Source organism: Arachis hypogaea, chromosome 17, assembly GCF_003086295.3.
Source record: "Arachis hypogaea cultivar Tifrunner chromosome 17, arahy.Tifrunner.gnm2.J5K5, whole genome shotgun sequence".
Lineage (NCBI taxonomy): Eukaryota > Viridiplantae > Streptophyta > Magnoliopsida > Fabales > Fabaceae > Arachis > Arachis hypogaea.
Window position 1 is genome coordinate 39,381,394 of NC_092052.1, and position 16,695 is coordinate 39,398,088.

The window sequence follows — 16,695 nt, forward strand, 5'->3', positions numbered from 1 at the left end:
AATATTTAAAATTATTTTTTTTTGTTTTCTAAAAATATAACATATATATTTATAAAATTTTATTCTTTCAAATATTAAAAACTTATAAATAAGAATTAGAATTTTAAATTATTACTCAATAAATATTACCAAAAAGATCAATTATATTTTGAGTAAGTAATCTAATAGTATTATTATGGGAGTGAATTTTCTTAATTTTTTTAATTATTTAATAAAATATAATATTTTAATATTTAATAATTTTTTGCATATTTTTTATTGGTTTCAAATATAAAGTAAAAAAGTTATACATACCTCACAAAATAACTGAGAAAAAAAACGAGAGAATCCATTTTCGTAATATTACTATATATACAACACATGATTAATCAGTTAATCTGCTACATTGTTATCTGGTATTATCTGCTGCAGCTACCCACCCACAGAATCCCGTTACGCGCTACATTACCATCCCAGTTCCCAGGCCACTAATGGCGCCCTTCGCACCTCATCGTTAACGTGTCCTCTCCCCATTGGCACCCCATATGACGTGTCGCCTCACCGAGACATATGCACTCTACCACCCCCAGCTCACTTTAGCATACCGACTTGGTATATATAATTCTTTTCCATTTCCCACCCAATTCAATATCCCAAAAACTTCGCATAAAAAAACACACTGCCTTCGTCACGCACTAGCCAAAACCAGCTTTTCAGGACTTAGTCTCACACAAACACAAACTCTAACACACTCTTTCCATATCTCTTTTCCCATACTCTCTCCACCGCCTCGGAAGTCCAAAACTTCTGCACTGCAATACCCATTGGTGGATTTTTTGTTTTTGGCTAATATTCTTTATTAATTATTTATTTATAGTACTACATAAACTTCCACTCTAAGCATTCCCTCTTGGGTTCTACGAGAGGTCATCAATTGCCTCATAACTGAAACCTCGTCATCAATTAAGTCTCTGTTATCACGCAGCGTTGAACCATAAATTTGCAGGTGCTTCATTTTAAAGTGAAATTTCTATAAGATTAGTATTTATAATGATATATGTTGCAGCTTAACAACGTTTACGTATGTTATGTGCATGTTATAGTTTGAGGGAACAAGAAGACGACGACGACCACCACGAACAACACGACGACGATTTCAGAGGACAGTGGTTTGCACGGGACAAGTCCGTGCATCATCTTCAAAAGCAGCGATATTTACAACTGTGATTGTCGTAGGTGCGTAAGGATCTTCGTGTGGGTGGGTGGTTAAAATAGAAAAGAAAGGAGAAAAAAGTGAGTTCACGGTTTGTGAGTGAATAATAAAGAAACAAACAAGAAAAGGAGAAAAAGAAAAAGAAAAAAGGCAAAAAAAATGCCTCATAGAGCAACTTACATTTTCCCTAGGCAATTTCCAGAGAGAGGGTTGGATGAATCTGCGAGGCAGAGATTGGATCACGAGAAGAAGAGACTCGTCAACTCTGTCAAATCACCTGATAATGATAATAATTTTGGCACTGAAAACGACGTCGCGTCTTCAACGACTACTACTACTGCTACTGACACACCTGTTACTACTGCTCCTCACTCCAAAGACGTCGTCGTTTTTCCCTCGGGGAAACACTCGGCTGTTTCTGACCTCTTCGCCGGCGCCGGCGTTGCCGGAGTAGGCAGGTTCAGGGCAAAGAGCAAGCAAATCGCCGCCTTCTGTAACTGGATCAACGATAAGAAGCGTGATTCTGGTAACCGATTGGATTGTCGCCGCCATGCTTTGGCGGCAGCGGAGGAGGAGGAGGATGATGACGATCACGAAATGTTGGTTCCTCCCACGGCGGCGGCGGGGACGGTCAAAGATTCCAGCGGCGGCGGAGGCGTTGACCAGAGCTTCGATCGGCAGGTGTCGCTGCCGCGGTTGTCGAGTGGAAGCAGCTACGCCGGGAGCTTGTTCTCCGGAACGACGACGTTCGACGGCACCGCCACATTTTCCAGCGACATTAACACCATTAACATCAAAGACGACTCCTCGTCCCCCAACGCAACAAGGAAGCACCACCACGACGAAGAAGAGGAGCAAGATCGCAACAACAATAACATCGATAACAGTTATGCTAGAAAGTACAAAGAAAGCTACTACCTCCAAGTCACATTAGCGAAGAGGCTCGCTTGCTTAGCAAGCCTCAGCACGGAACCCTTTCTCATCACCGCAACCGAGACTTGGGATGCTGAATCCGTTTCTTATCGCTTATGGGTAAACGACACTATTTTACCATCAACATATTTTTTTCCTTTTGGCTTCGCTGAATGTTTGAGTGCGTTTTGTGTGTTGTTCAGGTGAATGGGTGCTTGTCGTACACGGATAAGATATCGGATGGTTTTTACAACATACTGGGTATGAATCCATACCTGTGGGTGATGTGCAACGAGAACGAAGAAGGGAAGAAGCTGCCTACGCTGATGGCGCTGAAAGCAGTTGAGCCGAGCGAATCGTCGATGGAGGTTGTCGTTATTGATAGGCACGAGGACTGTCGGCTTAAGCAGCTTATGGATAAAGCGGAGGAGCTGTATTGTGAATCGGAGAACTCGTTGGCGCTGGTTGAGCAACTTGGGAAGCTAGTTGCCATATGCATGGGGTAAGGACTCGAGAGAGAAACTAAATTAATCGCATTCTTGAATATCCGTTTCTCTATTTCATTTATATATGTTTGTTTTTTGCATATGAAGGGGCACCTTTCCGGTTGAGCAAGGGGATCTGCACAACCGGTGGAAGATGGTAAGCAAGAGGTTGATAAGTTTTTACCAATGCGTTGTGCTTCCCATTGGAAGCTTGTCTGCTGGTCTGTGTAGGCATCGCGCCATTCTCTTTAAGGTGAAATTCGTTCAGTGAATTATTTATTTATTTATTTGTTACATATGAGTATGTAGTATGGATCATTCTATGATTATGTTACGGTGATTAAAAAGTGCTTTAAAAATTAAAGTAACTTTTGTTGTTAAACGCTGCTTTTTAAAAAAGTTTTGCTTAAAAAAAAATTGTTTCTATTAACAATACCTGCATAGTTACCATAGTCACACCATAGTATGTCATACTAGAATTCACCTAGCATAAGTATGTTGCATGATCAAAATAGTAGCAACACGAGAATGCATGAATATTGGATTATTATTCCAGATTCAGCTGATCTTAGATTAGTATTTGGTTTGTTGAATTTTTCTTATGCAGAGATTGGCAGATTATGTAGGTTTGCCATGTCGCATTGCTAAAGGTTGCAGGTACTGTGCTTCAGATCATAGATCCTCTTGTCTTGTCAAGATTAAAGACGACAGGCAGCACTTAAGGTTAGTAAAATGGCTACTGCCCTTTTTGCAGTTTCACCTATTTTTTAGCTTTCGGTCTTCTTCACAGTCGGGATAGTAATGTCAATCCATAACAATAATGTTTCTCTGCTATGTATTTAATTTATTCCAGCAGTTTTCATCGACTTGCTTCCGTTTTCTCCTCTTTAAATTTTATGTTATCGCACGTTTGATTTTTGTGAGTCGCACGTTGATTTATAAGTTGTATCCTTGTAATTTTCTGTTTAGAAATTCAGACTGCTGGTTTTCGGAATCGCTTGTGACTTATATATGCTTATCTGAGGAATCCATTGAATATTGCTGTCAATGGATTCCTCAGATCTGTGTTGGCTTGTGACTTATATAGGCTTATCCCTACTTTTCTTTGGGATTTGACTTGTGAGTTGTGCCTTATGAGCTTATCCAATCTAATTTATTATTACTGTGTTTGTACATCGGCTTATGATACCCTTGGGATCTGTTTCTTGTTGTCAATGGATTGTGATATTATCTAACTTCCTTTTTAACAGGGAATATGTTGTGGACCTAGTCGGAGAACCAGGAACCATCCACGGGCCAGATTCCTCGATCAATGGAGCATATTTGTCTTCCGTTCCTTCTCCATTTCGGATTTCTCATTTAAAGGAATGCCAGTCGCCATATCTGGCTGGTGAAGCATGTAACCGTTCAGTAAATTCAAATCTTACAGGTTGTGTACAGGAAGGTCCTGAAGGAAAAGATACTAATTTGCTGAAAAATTATAAGAACTCCAGTTTTGCCTCAGTTGATCAAAATTCTGGAGGTATGCCAACTTCCATCTCTTTTTGGATTTGAAGGTAGTCACGTAAAATGTGAAATTGTGGGATTTATTAATTATCCATTCTTTTCATGAAGGTGTTTCTGAAGCTGTTCGTCCAGCCTCTGTAACATACGATGAATATCCTGGAATTGCTAAAGATGAGGTTGTGGCACAAGACATTTCCAACAATGAGATCATTACGAAGAAAAATTCTGAAGCAAAAACCATTTCTAACCAATCTATACAGAGCACAACCAACCAGTCAGCACAAGAGAAGATAGGCAATAAACATGAAAACCACGGTTCTGGAAATATTCCAAGATACGTGAATCTTGAACCATCGCTTGCAATGGACTGGCTAGAGATAGCATGGGAAGATTTACGTATCAAAGAGCGTATTGGTGCTGGTAAATTTTCTGTTTGCCCATCTACTTCTTTTTGAAGGAACAAAATAGACTCATTTGACCCTCAATTTCGTTATTTTCCTCCCTTTATGCAGGATCATTTGGGACAGTGTACCGAGCTGAATGGCATGGATCGGTAAATTCTCTTAGGCACCTAATTTTCATCAAGTTGATGCTGGTGTACTCCATGCAAATTTATCTGGAAGTTCTTTTTAATGACTTCAGTCATATAGCTTCCGGAGCCCGTTTGATTGTAGTTGAGTGGATAAGTGCATTATCCATGACTCTGATTATATGTAACCATGGAAGCAACTTGTGTTGAATATGAATTCTTGACGCAGCCTATCACTTTTCATGTTATTTTTCATTTTGGGATTCCTCATCTGTTGAATTTCATTATAGGATGTTGCTGTCAAGGTTTTAACAGTTCAGGATTTCCATGATGATCAGTTGAAGGAGTTTTTAAGAGAGGTTAGTGTGATGGATCAAGAAATGTATTACTTATTCAAATGTTAATTATTGTGATCAAATGGTCATTGCCCCGTCTTTCTTGAAAGCAAGCATGCATATTAAATGGCGATCAAGGATTCTTATTAAGTCTAACAGGTCATTTACTCGGATAAATTTCTCCTCCATATAAATGTTTACATTTTTTCCGAATTGTTTTGTTTTTATCTTGATATGATAATTATTCAGATGTAGGAGGCCCAAAGCTTATCTAGTAATGAGAAGACACATTCACATGTTACTTTCATTCCTTCAGGTTGCAATAATGAAACGTGTTCGGCATCCAAATGTGGTGCTCTTCATGGGTGCGGTTACAAAACGTCCCCATCTATCTATTGTCACAGAGTATTTGCCTCGGTATTACATCTGATTCCCATCATGACTTAACTGTCTTACTGAACTCTATTGCATGAAGTGTTTTAAGTGTCTTACTGACATTTTTTGGTATCTTTGACAGGGGGAGTCTATACCGCCTGATACATAGGCCAGCATCTGGTGAAATTCTTGATCCGAGGAGACGACTACGGATGGCTTTAGATGTGGTGTATATCAGTTATTCTTATTCTTACATGTTGATGGATTTTGTAGTCCTTGATGATATATTAGATTGTCTTTGTCTGATCGCAGGCTAAAGGGATAAATTATCTCCATTGTCTAAAGCCTCCAATAGTGCACTGGGATCTGAAATCTCCAAACCTGTTGGTGGACAGAAATTGGACAGTAAAGGTATAATGACATTGGTTTGCAGTTGAGTTTCTCCATGAAAATTCGATGAATTTTTAGCGAGTGTCTGATTTCTTCATAATTTCCTGTTCAGGTGTGTGATTTTGGATTATCCAGATTTAAGGCGAACACTTTCATATCATCAAAATCTGTTGCTGGAACAGTAAGTCTCTACTCTGATCAAGTGATTATTCCCATTTGCATGATGGTATCAACCATTTAGACTTTTAGTTGTTTTCTAATTCATTGGTGAGTGATTTACTGCTTCATAGGGAAAGGGAAGGGATTTGAGTAGTACTTCAAGTTTTATGTAGTGAGAATTCAACTATTCCAATACACAAGTGTGCCTAATGCTTGCCCGTGAGGTTGTATATTTGATGACAGTTTGATATCTTGGGCGGGGAAAAAGTTACCTAGTTATTCAGCTTGTGCCTTAAGGGATAAATTCATCATTTGTATAATTAGGTCGAGTAGGTTGTGCATGTTGGAATAGATCTGGAGGAAGTTCCTTTTAACATTGAAGTGGCTATTCTATTAATATTTTGCAGGTTGATCTTTCACTTCACGGTGCTTCAACTTCAATTAGTCTGTAACACTCTTAATTTTCTTTTCAGCCTGAATGGATGGCCCCAGAATTTCTTCGCGGAGAACCTTCGAATGAGAAGTCTGATGTCTACAGTTTCGGCGTCATCATGTGGGAACTCATAACCCTGCAACAACCATGGAGTGGACTTGGCCCTGCCCAGGTGAACATTTTCATACCGAATTGCAGATTCTTGTGGACAATCATTCTTGCAATAGTTTTTCTTACATCAATGACAATAAGATTGGTTGATTTTGTAAAAATAGTTTATTAATCGTCCTGTGTGTGTTCAGGTCGTTGGAGCTGTGGCTTTCCAGAATAGAAGGCTAGCTATCCCTCCAAACATCTCCCCAGTATTGGCATCTGTTGTGGAATCATGTTGGGCCGAGTAAGTGTTGATTCATTGGTCCTTTAGTCTTGCACGACATCAAACTCTGCAGAGTTCTCAAGGAAAATATGTTGGAAATATCATACAGTAGTTCATGTTTTCTATTCTTGCTTTATTAACTGCATTCTTCTCGGATTTGCAGCATCTCCTTATTTCTAATACGTTGCTCTTTTCTTCAGTAACCCTGCTGATCGCCCATCTCTTCCTAGCATAGTTGAGTCGCTGAAGAAGCTGCTAAAGTCGCCAGTGGATTCCATAAAAATGGGTGATGAGACATAAGAGGAGCATGCATGCCTGCTGCCCATGATTAGTTGTTAATTTTTTTTTTGTTGTTGCTAACTGGCGGCTACGGAGAAATTATTGTCAATTTAACCTGAGAACCTTGACTGGTTTTTCAATTGTGGGAGAACCACCCTCTCAACCGATTGCAACTATGTAATGGTTGCTTAATGCTTTTTACTAACCCGTTTCAGAAGGACAATAAAAAATGCCATCAAGTGGAATGGAGTAAAATTAAAGTGGTGATATTGTAGATTTCCTTCCTGTATCTTGAATCTTGGGCTACTGAATTGTATGAATGGAACTCATGACCTCGAGCTCTTTTATCTCTGGCTCGAGATCAATAATATATATTCAAATATCTAGAGCTTACTATATTATATATATATTTTTGTTCCTGTAGTCTGTAGACATGTTCAATTGAGGACAAAACTTATTCTGGTAGCCACATTCTCTTCTAGCATTCTACGGCGTGGTTATTTATATTTTATTTATTATTTTATTATAAAATAGTTTTTTCGGTTCAATCGGTTGAATTTATAAACCAATAAATTAATAGTTAGAGCGGTTTGATGATCGGTTTGATTTTTAGAACCTTGTTCTACGCCCAATGTGTTGTATTTGCCTAAGGAGTAAGGAGAAGGCATTGGTTGTCGATGCAATTGTTGATCTATTGTAGATTGGCCAATTATAGTATACAGATTTACATATACAGATATTCTCTTAGAAGGATATCGTGATGACACGTGGAACAATGTTGGTAGGTGGGGGAACAGTTTAGAGATATGGTTCAGAGAGCTTGAGAGCTTATGAGAGAATTTAGAAGCAAGCCATGCTGCTGGCTTGACTTGGATGTAGTGGAAGTGGATCTTTAAATGTTTGGCCCGATAATGGAGTCTTGGATTGTGATATTGGGCCTCAAAGTAGATCTTTTATTTTTTGACTTTATTATTAGTTTGTTGTTTGGTTTTTTGGAATATTATTTTAATTTTATTCTCAAAAAATTATTTAAATTATAAATATTTTCTTATTCATAATTATTAATACATATGTTTTTAAATATATATAAATAAAAATTTTAATTTTTTTTTAATTTCTAAAGTATTTTTTAAAAATATATATTTAATATTAAGTATTTTTTATCTATTTTAAAATATTTTGAGGACAGAATTTTTTTAAAAGTGTGTTCAAAAATCCAGGGTGAATTAGAAATTTTATCCATATTTTTATTTGATATTATTTATAATAAGTTTGCCAACTTTGAAATTAATCAAATTAAACAAAACTACTTTTATTAAAACAATTCTGTTAACCATAAAAGTTTTATTATTAAAAATAATAATGACAAATGTTATAAAATGAATTTTTGGTATTTTTACTTAAATAAATTAAATTTCATATTTATATTTGCATGTATCTTTTTAAAATATTTATAATTTTTTTTACATTAAGTGCAAGAAAAAAATATTCATAACTAACTTTGGGCCATGCAAATTATAAAAATCTTGGAAATTAAAAGAATATGAAGTTAATTGAAAAACGGTGAAATAAAAGATCTTTACATGCTATTTAGTTTATGTTTTGGGTTTATATTTGAGTAAAGTATCGTTTTTGTTCTTAACGTTTGGGGAAAGTTTTAAAGTTGTCTTAACGTTTCAGTCGTCCTATTTAAGTCTTTAACGTTTTAAAATTGACTCAATGTTGTCCTGCCGTTAGGAATCCATTAACAGAATTGACGGCGGGACAAGATTGAGACGATTTTGAAACGTTAGGGACTTAAATAGGACGAAAACGTTGGGGACAAAAACGATATATAGAAATAAATTTTAATTTTATCCTTCAATAATATCAATTTTTTACTCTACATAATATTCAATTATTTTTTAATCACATCTAAGTAAATTACACTTAATGAGGAAAAATAGTTTTTGATGTGCTCTAACCATAGTGTGACTAGGCTCTTGGTATTAGCCCTTTCTTCTTGCATGGATGCGGGAACACACCTTTTGTTCTACAACCCACCGTAACTTCTGCACCTTCCGTTTCCTTCTTTCTTCGTTGTTGAATGACGTGATCGAAGAGAAGGAGAGCCGAGAGAAAAGAGACGATGTTGCTTTTGGTGGAAAGCAAGAAAGGTTAAATGAATCGACATAGTTGTAAGAATCGGTCCGAACCGATCTGTTCGACTGCAAAAACCGATGGACCGGACTCGCAACTGGTCTGGTGCAATCTTGGAACAGCTTAAGTAACAGAATCGGTCAAAGTCGGTTAGAATCAGTCAAAGCCGGTCAAAGCAGGTAAAAACTTCTTAGAATCGATAAAAATCGGTTCAACTGAACCGTTCGAGAGAAAACTCCAAAATTGATGAAGATGTCGTTCGAATCTTAGTCTTCTTTATTCTGCATGCTCTTGTTGGTGCTAAACTATGTTGTTCCTTCTTATTTTAAATGCTAAGTATTAATTCTGTAGTAAAAACGTGCATTAATTTTTTTAGATATCATTTTAATTTTATACTCAATTATATTTTAATTAATCTTATTTTTTGTTATTCATAATTATCAATATAAATATAAGTAAATATGTATTAATAAAAAATATAAAATATTTGTATCAATTATAGTATGATTTTTTATAATTTTATGATATTTATTAATATTATTTGTCAATAAATATATATAATATATAACGACATTATAAATATAAACTAATTATATAGTTTTTAACTTAAAAAATATTGACGTCAATATTAATGAAAACTTAAAAAAATTTTATTGTGAAAAAAGACTAAAATTTTATATACTTATTTGATAAATAGATTGTAAGTTGTTGATTATAATTTGTTAAAACTTGATTATTTTTAAAATATTACTGAAGATATATAGTAATATATCTTAAACAAATAATTTTTCGGGCAAACCAGACCAAATTTATTAAATTAAACAATTTGTAACTTCATAAAGATGTTTGTTCATCAATTGGGAATATTTTTTAAGCTCAACTAACTTTAATGTGAGAAGACAGAAATATCATGATTTCTGATTGAGTTATAAGACAGAAATTTGAATTGAATTTTTGCAATGCTAAAATATCATGTCGATTATGAACGGTCAAGAAGAAAAATTCTCTTGTGAAATGAGAGGAGATTTTACACAGTAATGAATAAAATATTTAATTAGAACATTTTTTGTTCAACACAGTTTGATATATGAATCTTATGAATTTCTGTTGATTAATGAACACATTTATTAGAATTTCTAACATTTGAGAATATATATCTTAAATTCTGTTGATTAATGAACTGCCCCCATCAGAATCTTGACCCTCAATGTCGAACTCCATCGGCCAACGCTGTGCAACGTTCTTCCCTGAATCCATACAAACCAAAGTAGGACTTGGCACAGTGGGCCAGCACCTTCACTGCCTCGGACCACTTCGACCACGGGCTGATCCCGCGCGCCACCGACTGGAGCAGCAGCAATAACACCACCGACGGTGGTCCTCCTCACTGCACCTAGGGATTCCTTCGATGTTATGACATTGCCGAAGCGAAGACCCAAGTGCATGCTTGTTATCCTTTTTTTTGCCCCAAACAAGGCCCATGTCGCCAGCCTCCCTCCAACGGAACGCGGGATGTTCAAGATCCCGTTCGACTACACCCCACCAAGCCGGCTCCATCGCACTTTTCATGTGCTCACGCCATCTCCTCTGCGCCAGTTGCATACTGCAACAAGGGGCCAACACATGTCGACATGTGAAACAAAGTGGAAATAAATTTGTATATCTGTATGAACTTTGATCTGTACACTAACGCGACCATATTTTTAATGACCCAATATAGATTGATGACCGAATTTTTAATTCAATCAACTAAGTCAAACTGGATTTACCAATTCGACTAATAAGATCAAACTGGATTTAATAACTATGCTAAAAACAACTTTTACTAATTTTTTTTATCTAAGAACTTAATTTCATTAAACAAAAAATATGAGGGTCATCTTTGGTTTTTTGAAAATGTAATTTTTTTTCTTTTTGATAAATAGAAAAAAACGATTGCACATTAGAGGAGATTTAAAAAAAAAAATTAAATACTAAAAAAGTTTTTGCTTTTTACTTTTTTAAAAAAGAAAAGTATTATTGACTTAAAAAATTAAATTAATAATTTTTTAATAAAAACACTTTTTTTTAATATGTAAACACATTTAAAATTTTATGAAAATACTTTATTCTTGAAAAAAAAAATACTTTTTCACTAAAAAAATCAATCCGAATAAATACTAACTATCAGTTACATAATAACTTTAGCATCACAATAACACACAACGAATTCAAATTATAACAGTTTAAATTTTTCTTTTACCTTTGGTATACCGTTTACTTATTTAAAATTTTAATTAGAGTAGTAAATACTTTAGAGTTTAAGAATTTTCTGTCATCTATAATAACATGATTTTCTTATTATATTTTATGTAATTGAAATTTATTTATTTTATACATTGTAACTGTTAAATAGATTCTAAAATTTTTATTTATGTTTTGAAATAAAATTTTATTCTAATCTTTTTAATTATTTTACCAAATTTATAATTATAAAAATAAAAATATAAAAACTAATTTCTCAAGATTAAAAATAATAAAAATGTGGTTGGAAAATAGGATCACATACTTTGGCTCTTCTTAGGTTTAATATTAAGTTTTTTTTTTTTCCTTTTTGGTTTAATATTAATTTTCATCTAATACTATTCTAGTAAACTAATAACACTATAGAACGGTTTTCATATACTAATAACAATAAATATAATAATAATAAAAAGTTTCAAAAACCAAAGCATTCTCCAAAGAAAAAAAAAGCCCATTAATGCTGATCCAAAATTTACTAATGGCTCACCTGTTTGTGTGGCTCCCTCAAGCTGAGTATAATCTGCCAAGCTGCTCTCTCAAAAGAGACAAAAAAAACCACATGTCATAAAGCAGTTTAATCAAAAGGAATATCTGTATATCTGTACAGATTTAAATCTGTACCGGAGAGCGACCCTTGTAGATTTTGTAAGTTTGTTAGTTTATATACCAAACAATCATGAGATTTAGTTTTCACCAGAAAATGGGCGAATGCCAAGCAAACTTAGAAGTGCAAGTGCCGTACTTTTTAAGGGGGGAAAGTATTTTTTGGAAAATAATTTTCTGTTAGTGGTAATGAATAAAATAGAATGGATATTGTCTTTCGATTTTGATGATGTCATTTTTTTAATAAATTTATATAAATATATAATGTAAATATAGAGTAGCATTATAAAAAAAAATAGAAGTGCCATTAAATTTGTAACTCACTTTTTGTAGGTGACACGTCAACTTGAACAAAGCCCTAGTGTGTTGTGAGAAATTATGACTTGAACGAATTTTTATAACTATACTGGTTAAATTTTTAAAGTAATCTTTCACATTGTGCTTTTGAATTAATTTTACTTCTGAGATTTCAATTCCACCCCAAATTGAGTTTTGAGCTGCACACAAATCCTTTAGCCCATTTCTAACGTGAGTCAGCAAGCGGACTACTAATGTGACAGTCACTACCACTTAAGATAAATGAAACAACCACCTAGGATAAATGAAACTTACGTGGTTGGCGCACAATGAATTTAAAACGTTTTGTTTGTGCAAAGGAATAAAATAATTGCTTGGTAGAGGGTTGATCATTCAGGCTAATTTTTTTTTATATGAGATTGATATGTGAGTTATGCTGAGTTATGGAGTATTGGGGAGATATACACGATTGTGGCGGCTTTCAATTTTTTGTTTTAGTGAGAAGAAATCAGACCCAGGGTTTTCTGCCAGTAGCCCAGTACACAAATCGGATCCAGAGTTTACATAAATCGGACCGAGGATTTTCTGCCAGTACATAAATTGGACCCAGGGTTTTCAGTACCTCCTCATACCCTGGTAAAACACCATATACCTTCATAACTCTGCTATACACCAACTCTCCCTCCATATTAAAATTAAAAAGTTCGATCATTCACTACATCTTCTTCGTCTTTTATCTCTAATCCTATAAAACAATTAAGCAAACCTCCTAGTTACTTGGATCTATATATGCTTAATTAGAGCTACAATGTATAGAATTGCTCTGCATTTTTTCCTATGTAACAAAATAAAGGTAACATACTAACATCTACCTAGCTACGTTCCCAGCCCTCAATTTCCTATCTGGCTGTATCATGTTTCATGTTTGCTGATTTATCATTTCTATGATCATCATCATCATCATCATCATCATCATCATCCACAATGATAATTTCGCCATCATCATCATCTTCACCATCCCAATCATCATCGAAATCCTCATCATATTCTGTTTCATATCCTTCATCATCATAATCATCATCTGCACCAGCGCGCAGAGTATGGAACTCGGGAGGAGGAGGACAATCTTCGGTGATTGCCTCGTCCCTCTTGATCACAAGATGCCTAATAACTCTCTCATCTTGGTCCAACATTGTCTTGAACTCGTTGATATATTTGGCGTCCAACTCAAAGTTCATCAAAATGTAGTGTGCATTTTTAGCTTTCTTTATTTTGTAAGCCAGCCTTCTCATACCCCAATCACTAAATCTCCACACTGTGCCTTTCTTTTCCCTCAAAAAGTCTGCAAATGTTTGCGAACATGTCCGGAAAACAATCACAATGAAAGAAAAAAGAAAAGAAAAGAATCCTTAATAAAACAATTTCACACTATCATCCAATTTCAATTGCTGACATGTTCCATAACTCCATTTCTATATAACAATCCATTATAACATGCAATAAGTCCTATTATTTCTATTGGATGGTAGTCTCCGAAGAAAATATACTTTTGCTAATCACTGTTAGCAAATCTTAAACCATAAACTTTAAACTCAGCTAAATATAGCAGAAAGCTTTTCTGAATTCTTACAAGAACCACTGTTACATCTAGCATCTTTGGAAGAATCCAATTAACAATTTACTTGTTATGAATTCACACAGCTTACGTTTTACTACCCTCAGTTCCTTGGAGCATATAGAACTCCCAATATTCCCCTAAAGAGGATAAAGTATATTTAGTGGTTTTTTTTTTTTCTTTCTTTTTCCTTCTCATAACAATGTCTTCCTACTGAATGAATACGAACAAAGAAATCAAAACCTAGCATGTCTACTATGATTTGTTAAGTAACTTGGGTTTCAGCAAAGTACGGTTAAAAACAATATCTATAGAGTTAATTAGACGGATCAGTTACATAAAAACCTAGTCAAATCGGAGATCTTTTTGCGACAGTCAGAGACCAGCTGTTTCTGTCTAGCCACAGTTCAGCCATTTTTTAAATAGCTAGAGTAGGAAATGACCCCCTCAAACGGAAAACTATTGAAGTAATTCTACAGGCATTTAGGGAACATGAATGGCTAAAAATATACACACATGTAAAGGAAAATATTACCTTGAATTTTCTCGTTGACAGCTGCAACTTGTTCCTCGTGCTTTTCATGAATCAAGTAAACCATCTCATAATGGTGCACTGCACAGACAAAGAAGCAAGGCATTGTAAGGTAAAACATTTTACTTTCTCCATGAGAAATAGACAAACATTGGCAAAAAGCTCTTTCATTTTCCCACTTACTCGTGTAAAACAGATAATTTAGCAACCAGCTGTGTTCAATTACTTCGATAGATACAAATACATATGAAATTTTGACTATCTTTATAGAAAAGGAAATTGATCAACCAAAACAAATTGCATTTTCTGTCTTTAACTAAAAAGGACTTATAATTCTGCCTAATAGAAAGGTAAACAAATCAACATACTTTGATCAACACTCGTATCGCTATCCAGCTCAAGCATAAGTGCTTCAAAAAGTTGTCCTGGAAAAAAAAATAAAAAATAAAAAAAGGAAAAACGAATAATCTGAGAACAGTAATCCATAAGACAGAACAGAACTGAATGAATAGCAGAAACACAACCACTCACTTTCTTCAGCATCTTCGAACTCCGGCAGAACCTTGCCATCTTCCTGGATTGATTTCTGAAAATAGATAAAAACACAACATCCATACCAATGAGAAATTCCATCTCACAAAGAACAAATACCAACTCTAAAAAACTAAAAGAATAATATATACAAAACATGGAAATGATGCAACATAATCCTTCCCGAATCTCCGTATACAGATTCTAAACAAGTAACAACTAAACCGAATAATATATACAAAACATGGAAAGGATGCAACATATTCCTTCCGAGTCTCCCCAAAAACTATGTCATGCTACACACCTAAACAATACTCCCCGAATTCTTCACCAAAAATCAAGGTCATAGTTGGAAGAAACTAAATAGTATATATATAACTATAATTAATGATTCATCCAAGAGTCAATCCTCAATAATCATATCATACAATCTAGCAAGTTCTAAAGTTGGCAAAATTTCTTGCTCTCTAGCAATTCTTCCTATAAAAGAGAGTAGGAAAAGTAATCCATTTCCTTACCTTCTATCATGATTGAAATTCTTCCTTTTGAACAAAACAGAAAACAGATAAGAATTTTGCTTTTACAATAGAAAGACATGACTTTCAAACACTAGAAGTGCACAGTACTAATAGAACCAAAGCAATTTATACCGCTACAAGCTTAAGGTGAACGAATTTCCAAAGGGTATCTTGTCCTCAACACAAGAAAACCCACAGAAAAACGAGAAAGAAAAAAAAAACAATTAAACAAACAGTTGGTGTGCGTAAAAAAGCTCACTTCTGGGAAGAAGCCAGTGGACTCGTTGGGGTTGGAAACAAAGCTATGGCTGTCATCTTTATTGTCTTTCTTGTGGGCACTCACAACCAGTGATGCTGATTTTCTTCTGGGCTTGGTTCGAATTGAAAGTGGTAGGAAAGAGGAAGAAAAGGAAGGGTACCCATTTGCGGAGATGAAGAAATGGTGGTTGGTGTTGTGAGGAAGGCTGTGTTGTCTCATCATTAGAGAACCCTGATTGAGCGTGCATTCCAGCTCTTTATTCAAAAGGATTGGACCTACTCTGTTGTTCCATCTCTTTCTTGAGCAAGTATATCAACACATCACTTGAGATAAAAGCTAAATTAAAAGCCAATAGCAAACCAAGCCACCCAAGCACAATAGACAGAATACGAGGTCATGATAAATAGTGCCAGACGTTCATGACTTAACATAAATGCCAATCCTGAATTTCAAATAGAGTCAAAGGCTTAGCAAGTTTGGCAACAATTATATCAACATTTTCAATGCATATCTTTTCTTTTTGTAATATGATCCCTTGTAGAGGAGAAGATAGATAGAAGACGTTCAAAGAAACAGACACAGGAAAAATCCAATTAAGGCAGCTAGAACAAGGGAGAAACAAATATAAGACCTAATTTAAGAATGAGAGAATTAACATCGAACAAATACACAAAGCATCGAGTGATAAAGGATTGTGAGGAGGTACATATAGTCACTGCTAAATTAAGTGTAACATTTAGGGTTCAAATTTTGAAAGTCAAATAATTTCCAAGACAATTGCAGTTCACAATAATTCAACCTATGTAAAAACAGAACCATCTTCTGGAAATGGTTTTCAGCTCACACGAACATTTATTCATTGAGCAGAACCATTTGGTCGTATAATCAATTAATCATAACAGTTTCACAATTGTGACTGGGACCTACCATGACAACAAAAGTAAACT

General features: G+C 34.9%; 2 protein-coding genes across 3 annotated transcripts; one reads left to right on the forward strand and one right to left on the reverse strand.

Annotated features, from left to right (window-relative positions):
- The first annotated feature begins 377 nt into the window (after positions 1-377).
- Positions 378-7,376, forward strand: LOC112762406 (serine/threonine-protein kinase CTR1). Of its 2 annotated transcripts, none has more exons than XR_003182672.2 (16): positions 378-985; positions 1,083-2,224; positions 2,308-2,606; positions 2,698-2,842; positions 3,197-3,312; positions 3,840-4,111; positions 4,204-4,515; positions 4,608-4,648; positions 4,915-4,983; positions 5,276-5,376; positions 5,477-5,561; positions 5,647-5,745; positions 5,837-5,905; positions 6,291-6,488; positions 6,619-6,713; positions 6,893-7,376. XR_003182672.2 is itself a non-coding variant. In XM_025808242.2 (16 exons), exons 2-16 carry the CDS (start codon positions 1,352-1,354, stop codon positions 6,990-6,992), a joined length of 2,808 nt encoding a protein of 935 aa, XP_025664027.1. In that variant the 5' UTR covers positions 378-985; positions 1,083-1,351; the 3' UTR covers positions 6,993-7,376. The 2 variants fall into 2 exon arrangements, 1 of the variants encoding a protein (XP_025664027.1); XM_025808242.2 differs by having other exon boundaries at positions 6,357-6,488.
- Positions 7,377-12,832: 5,456 nt separating this feature from the next.
- LOC112764823 (protein REGULATOR OF FATTY ACID COMPOSITION 3, chloroplastic) lies at positions 12,833-16,648 on the reverse strand. Its single transcript, XM_025810619.3, has 6 exons — positions 16,548-16,648; positions 15,749-16,190; positions 14,972-15,026; positions 14,809-14,865; positions 14,444-14,521; positions 12,833-13,635 (listed from the first exon to the last, which is right to left on the reverse strand). The coding sequence occupies exons 2-6, from the start codon at positions 15,968-15,970 to the stop codon at positions 13,193-13,195; spliced, it is 855 nt and encodes a 284-aa protein (XP_025666404.2). The 5' UTR covers positions 15,971-16,190; positions 16,548-16,648; the 3' UTR covers positions 12,833-13,192.
- Positions 16,649-16,695: the final 47 nt, after the last annotated feature.

Bases quoted from the DNA above. Each gene is read 5' to 3' on its own strand.
- LOC112764823 (XM_025810619.3), bottom strand. From the start codon at position 15,970: ATGATGAGACAACACAGCCTTCCTCACAACACCAACCACCATTTCTTC. The intron at 15,027-15,748 runs GTGAGCTTTTTT...ATCTATTTTCAG, and splicing joins CCACTGGCTTCTTCCCAGAA to AAATCAATCCAGGAAGATGG. The intron at 13,636-14,443 runs GTAATATTTTCC...AAACATTTGCAG, and splicing joins TGTCAACGAGAAAATTCAAG to ACTTTTTGAGGGAAAAGAAA.
- LOC112762406 (XM_025808242.2), top strand. From the start codon at position 1,352: ATGCCTCATAGAGCAACTTACATTTTCCCTAGGCAATTTCCAGAGAGA. The intron at 4,649-4,914 runs GTAAATTCTCTT...ATTTCATTATAG, and splicing joins GAGCTGAATGGCATGGATCG to GATGTTGCTGTCAAGGTTTT. The intron at 5,377-5,476 runs GTATTACATCTG...TATCTTTGACAG, and splicing joins GTCACAGAGTATTTGCCTCG to GGGGAGTCTATACCGCCTGA.